Here is a 6,790-nt window from a genome sequence, read left to right on the forward strand (position 1 = left end):
AGTTAGGTCTCCTCCCCTCTTCCTTCCTGGTAGCAACTTATCGCCGACTGAATGGAGGATCTTGACGTCGTGGGTGGTCCCGAGGTACCCGGATCGGGGGGTGGTCGCGGGGGCAGGGAGCAACGTGCGTGTGGTCCTTCGTCCGGCATACCCGACTACCCGCCGCCCGGCGTCGTCAGCTATAGAATGCGTTGCGGGCACGATTGCATGCGGATCGCTTTGTCTGAAAAGACGCTTCTCGGCGACGCTCTGATGACAAATCGGACAAATGTCAGAGGTTGTCGTGGAAAGATTGGCTGATAATTACTTACCTTGGTCAAGGAGTATTCGATATCAAGGTACGTAATCGTTAATTACACATCCCGGTTATTTTTAAGTAATTAAAAATTTTTACTTCCTCTTGGAGCTTTATAATTAATGGTATTTGAGGATAAAGTGGTGTGCACTGTGTGCAGTAAGTCCAATTTTCCATAAAAATATTATTTATTATAACAATATTATTTCTCCTTCGCGTGTATACACATATTTGGGTTGTCAGATTCTGATCATTTTTTTAATGGTAAATGTTAAATTAGAATGGTCAGAACCTGGCATCCTGATAAGCATCCATGCATTTTAATTGTAAACATCATCCTCAACATAGTACTCAAACTTGCACACATGAATTATTGGTACTTATACCTTTGAAAAATCATTATTGAAATGAATATACAGCAACATTTCGTCAATAGGTACAAGATCAGCTTGTAGTAAAAAGATTGGTTTTTCCAGATAGACCTGAGAAACTGGCTACTGATTATGAGATTTATTTTACTATCAGTAAAATAACGCAAGATGATAGTCTCACTTTAGTCTATTTTACTTGAACTTGCTTTCTAGGAAAGAATATATGTATATTGTATACGTGCATTAAAAACAAGACTACAAGTGTAGCATTCTCTGTAATTAGATGCTCCAGCTTGCCTTTTTGATAATGGCAGTATTCTATGGAGTTGGATCAGAACTAAGCCGAAACTTTTTGTCTGTTGCCAATGGTAATAATGAAACCTGGAATGGAATAGAGATTGGAAGGTCAGGGCTCAGACATGAAGACCAGAGTTTCTTGATGGATGGATATACAAGTGCAGAGTCTGCAAATTGTAGAAAAGCGGCAAAGTGTATTGATATCAGCAACAATACTTTGTGCATGGGTACTAGATTGACGTATTCAACTACTACGTTAGACCTCATCCCTGATTCTACCTTAGAAGGAAGTATACAGGTTATTATTGTACATATGTATATTAATGATAATGAAGCATGCATTTTGGAAAATTTATACTGAATACCTCGTGAACTCAGTGCCTGACCTGTCAAAAACCTGTTCCAATTATAACGGGTTATTGTGATTCTGTTCGGGAGCAATACTTGAAAAACAGTTCTATTAGTGCTAAGAATAGCTTTGGTATTGATGGTAATCTTGAGATTTAATTTACTTCTATTATATGATGTAATTTTTTTAAAACCGAATCATAGGTGATTTATTTCAAGACTTTAAAATACTCTGAATTCTATTAACTGTTACTCTATGTATTTCACTGTGTACGTTTAACTGGTTTCAAATTAACTAATTGGATCTATGTATTTTGAATTCATCTTCACAGGAGAACTTGAACCAATTCCGTGGTCTTATGCACATTCCAAAATGCTGGGCAGTAGTTCAACCATTTTTGTGTTCAATCTTTATGCCAAAATGCATCAATGGCATTGTAGATTTGCCTTCGCAAGAGAAGTGCAAAATGGTCTCTGGCCCATGCCGTTTATTGTTTAATCACACAATCTGGCCAAGTTTCATTAGATGTGAAAATGCAGAACTTTTTCCAAAAATGTGTAAAAACGATGTCAGAGACTTGAAATTCAACACTTCCGGTAAATGCCTGAAGCCACTTATACATACAGACAATTCACTATCAATTTTCGACGGTATTGAAGGCTGCGGCACTCAGTGCAGCGATCCACTTTTCACACCGGACGAACAGCGTCAAATCCATTCCTTTGTCGCATGGGCTGCTGCAACCTGCCTACTGTTCAATTTGTTTACCGTGGTAAGTTAGTAGATTGCGATAATGAACTTAGCCCTTTGAATAGTTGCATTGAACTATAAGTATATATCAAGCTTTAGTTATGAATTGTGAGTTTCGATCAATGAAAATTCATCAGAAGTTGTTCGTTATGTTTAGGTCACATTTTTGATTGACTGGAGGAGTGCTAACAAATACCCAGCTTTAGTAATATTCTACATCAACAGCTGTTTCATGGTATCGTGTGTAGGGTGGCTGGCACAGTTCGGTCCTGGTAGCAGAGATGTTATTGTTTGCCGGAAAGATGGCACTTTAAGAATGAGTGAACCAAGGTACATATAAATTTAAGTTGAAAATGAGCTTCTGCAAAGAATAAGATTAATTGCATTGTTTCTTACTGATTTTTCGACGGGCCTTAAGTACGCTAGATGTATAAATAATGCCCTACTGAATCAGTATTTTACTATAGCAATGCGAATAATTGCGCTTATTTATAACCCCTTATTCCTTGTATGAACAATAAACTCATAATACTTTGTGTTTGTATACCTAAGTGAGTGCGTGCCAGGGAATATACTACACTAATATTACTTGGTAACAAATACATGTAGTTTTTCTCCTTGGAAATCACGTATTGCTTACGTTCAGAAACAGTTTCCTTGCTAGGCTATACTGAATAACTAATCAAGTACTTTAAATTGATAGGATACATGTGTATGTCACAACACATGGTTGATTTGGTTCTACAAATGATAAACTGAGTGTCTGACTAGAATACTTATTAATTAAAGTCTACTGCAATAAAAATTGCCTTCAAGCCATTATGATATCTTTATTTGTGTTACGAGTAGATTGTAATTTTATTTTTATGTACCAATATTGAAATCATTTTGCAAATGAAGCAAACTTGATTCAGAAATTTTAATCAAATTAATCACACAACGAATATGTTTTGCAGCGGTGAGAACTTATCCTGCGTGGTGGTATTTGTTCTCATTTACTATTTTCTGATGGCAGCTATGGTTTGGTTTGTTATTTTTACGTACGCATGGCATATGAGTTTTCAAGCTCTTGGAAAGATCCAGGACAGAATTGATAAAAAAGGAGCTTATTTTCATCTCATCGCTTGGTGTCTTCCGCTTGTATTGACAGTCACAATTATGGCTCTGGGAGAAATAGATGGAAACAGTGTTACTGGAATATGTTTTGTGGGCTATGCAAATCACGCTGTGAGAGCGTGGTTTTTATTGGGACCTATTTGCATTGTACTACTTGTTGGAGGATATTTCTTATCAAGAGGTATATTATTTTGAACTGCTTTTGTTTTCAGTACAATGCACTAATTCATAATCTAATTATACCATTCTATTTTTATGCTTTCTTCCACTCATACTCAAAGAGTAAGTATGTTGCAAGATTCGTATATCTGTCAATTGATGATTCTACAACTTGGATAAACTAATTTTCTAATTGATTCGAAAAATCAGTTTCTCAAAAGTTTCTCCTGTTTCAGGATTGATAACGTTAATTCATCTGAAGATAAGCAGTCAGGAAGTAATATCTAAGCGAGCTAGCTCCAAAATTCGAGAAACAATTGTGAGATTGGGATTATTTTCGATATTTACCTTTGTGGCAGTAATAGTAACATTTTATTGTCACATCCATGAATTCCAACACTCGTGGGAATGGAAACAAAGCTTCCGAGATTATATGATGTAAGCGTTTGGATATGCATAATTATTGTGAATTTTTTGTTAATAATTGTTTTTAAAGAGTACTTTTGTATGACCACTATCACTATATTGCTACAAAATACTAGACAATAGTAAATATATAATTTTTTTAATGAATACCAATTTTATGCTTAGCTGCACTATTACAACGAAATATACCGCAGGAGTATCAGAATGTAAAATGACATCAAGACCCAGCGCGGCCAAGCTTCAATTACATTTATTATCGCCATTCTTTGCTGGTGTTTTAATGTCTTCTTGGGTTTGGACGGGATCAACTGTGGATACCTGGAAAAGATTTCTTAGACGGTGAGAACAAATTCCCCAAGATATGGCAGCTATAAGTAAATTGATATTGTGCAAATACTAAGTTTTATGTTGAAAGTTGATAAAGTAAATTCATTTCGAATGAATGACAAGAGTTATTGAGAATTCTTCACCAGTATGCACTTTCACAGATTACGTAAGAATATTGATTTACTTACTTCGAATCTGTTCATCATTACAGAACTTTCAACTGTGAGGCAGAAGAACAAATTATACCAAAAAAGTACAAAGCAATTGCTCAAGCCTATGAAAAGAGAAATACATTTAAAAATGCTGGACGATTATCTATAAGCTTCCACAACACACATGAAGATCCAGTTGGTCTAAATTTTGAACTAAATTCAGTAGCCTCTCAAGATTTCAGTTCAACGTGGGCAGCTGCATTACCAAAGCTGGTGACAAGAAGGGGTGCTTTAGTTGGTGTAACAACAGGATCTGTATCGAGCAACCGACGGAATTCCGTTGACTCAGAAATTAGTTTTAGCGTTCGTCGTGTGTCTGTAGAGTCCCGAAGAAATTCATTGGATTCCCAAATCTCTGTACAAATAGCAGAACTTAAGACAACTAGAAAAGTAGCTTCCACTACGTTACCTGGTAATTCTCGTAGCAGGCGAGGAAAACGTAGGAGGCGCGATTTCAACAAGACAAGATCTGGAAAAGTTAAACCAATTTTTCGAAGAGGTAGTACAACATCACAGGAGAGCGAACTGGGAGCCCAGATTCTTTCAGCTTTGACTATTGGAGGGAATCCCAACATTCCGCCCTTACAAATGCCAAACATGAAAAGAAGATCTGCCAGTGCTGGCCTGGATGGGCAAGCCATAAATTCAAAAATGCTAGATGGTAAAAACGCAGGCATGATATTGCCGTTTTTATTCCCAGGACAAAGTGAGAGTGACGAAAACTTGAGCAGTGAAGAGAAAGGTTCGCGTATTAATCCACGTAAAGACATTGATGTGGAAGCCTGTAATGTGGATAAAGAAGAGCAGGACAGTGAGAGCGAAGACAGCCATGCTGAAGAAAATACGAAAATGATATCTGTTGAAGAACCTCCCGAGCGAAGTAAAAGTAAGTCAAGTAACAATAGTACAAAGAGCTATATTCATGACAGTAGTGGTCGACGTAAAGAACTGAAAGTAAAAGACATGGAAGTAGAGCTCAAAGATATGTACAGAAAAGGTGACTTGGTATCGAGTTTGACATCTTTCTGTCCGGAGCTCTCTCGACTCATACAATCTGACGATTCGAAAACGAAGTTAACAAAGCGTCAAAATGATGATGCAAACATTCAATCCAATGCCAGAGAGATGGCTACACAAACTTCTCTCCCTCTTGATATTTTAGAGATGGAGGAATTAAAGCAAAGTATTGATGAAATAATTAACAGTAGAAATTGTAGCTCTAAAGGGACACAGATTTCCCCACAACTCAACAAAACAGCTAATCGTAAATCTTCTGACATCAGGTAGAGTTGTTTAGTCATACATGAAAATTGAAATGTGTTTTAAGCCGGTTTAGTGTCAGGTAGTGTGGAGTCAACATACGTACTCGCGTGTTCAACAAATCTAAGCTATGTTTCAGGTAAAGCCGAGTACTGTTGAGATCTATACTTGCAATCGTGAAAACTCTTTTAACGTAATAACATTATATTAGGATAAAAAATAAATCCAGCTAAGTAATAAATATATTTTAACTCTGTTCAATGTCGGGAAATGTATTTCGAGAAATTGACCAACTTTGTAAAGCAAATAATTGTGATACTCAATAAGCATGATTACTGAACATTATACAACTAACCGTCACAATTTATTCATCTGAAATCAGATGATTTAATTGTACGTACTCAGCACTTGTTATATTTCGTCATAATTTATAGTATCATGATGTGCCCTTAATTTACTTTTTTCAACTTTCATGTAAGCTATGAATTTACAGTAGTTGAAGACGTCAACTGTGAATGATCACTGTATCTATTACGAGCATCCACGTACGCCATTTTACATAATCTTGTTGACATTTAATTAAGGTATGATTTAAGATGCATGCCAGAAGTTGGCAAAATATGGAGGCAAACAAATTCTTTTTACATATTTAACATTTTTTTTATTCTCAAAGAAAGACTGACTGAGTGCATAACGTTCCAACTTGTTGGAGCAATATTGATCGTACTTTGTTGGGAACAAGTATCCGAGATCAATATTGTTTTCGATAGTTAATTGTGTTATAGATTGACTCCAATTCTTATACAGGTAATCAGTATATCAGCTTTTTTAAGTATTAAGTTTTATTATACATAGCATGGCTACTATCATAATGTCATGTTCAATTTTTTTCGTTTACAATAATAAAGTGCAAAAAACCACCCATCCCATTGTGTATTATATTACTCAATGTCTCACAATTCGAAACAATGAATCGCTCGAGTATAGTGTTATCTAAAATGAGCCCGTGTAAAATGTTCGAGATGAATACAGTTCCTATTGTACAATGCAATATTTTGATGCATCTGAAATCATATTGCTTGAAGCTAAAAAATACGTACATTTTCACTTTCTATGGATAGTAATTTACAGTAAAACCACAGATAAGTAAGCTGTACTATTATTAAAGCACTATCGCACAAGAAATGAACGTAAACATTATTAATGAACACATTTTAGTAAACATTAA

The 6,790-nt window shown here is 35.8% G+C and overlaps 1 protein-coding gene across 1 annotated transcript; it reads left to right on the top strand.

Moving 5' to 3' along the window:
• Positions 1 to 200: 200 nt before the first annotated feature.
• On the top strand, positions 201 to 6,039 carry LOC124310154 (protein smoothened). Its single transcript, XM_046773864.1, has 8 exons — positions 201 to 338; positions 950 to 1,261; positions 1,644 to 2,084; positions 2,220 to 2,392; positions 3,019 to 3,359; positions 3,574 to 3,775; positions 3,929 to 4,102; positions 4,302 to 6,039. Exons 2-8 carry the CDS (start codon positions 950 to 952, stop codon positions 5,587 to 5,589), a joined length of 2,931 nt encoding a protein of 976 aa, XP_046629820.1. The 5' UTR covers positions 201 to 338; the 3' UTR covers positions 5,590 to 6,039.
• The last annotated feature ends 751 nt before the right edge of the window (positions 6,040 to 6,790 follow it).

This window comes from Neodiprion virginianus, chromosome 1, assembly GCF_021901495.1.
Source record: "Neodiprion virginianus isolate iyNeoVirg1 chromosome 1, iyNeoVirg1.1, whole genome shotgun sequence".
NCBI lineage: Eukaryota > Metazoa > Arthropoda > Insecta > Hymenoptera > Diprionidae > Neodiprion > Neodiprion virginianus.

What these genes read in the sequence shown, in the direction of transcription:
- LOC124310154 (XM_046773864.1), top strand. Translation starts at nt 950, where the DNA reads ATGCTCCAGCTTGCCTTTTTGATAATGGCAGTATTCTATGGAGTTGGA. An exon ending in TGTTCAATTTGTTTACCGTG is followed by an intron (nt 2,085 to 2,219) that starts GTAAGTTAGTAG and finishes CGTTATGTTTAG; the next exon opens with GTCACATTTTTGATTGACTG. An exon ending in AGGATATTTCTTATCAAGAG is followed by an intron (nt 3,360 to 3,573) that starts GTATATTATTTT and finishes CTCCTGTTTCAG; the next exon opens with GATTGATAACGTTAATTCAT.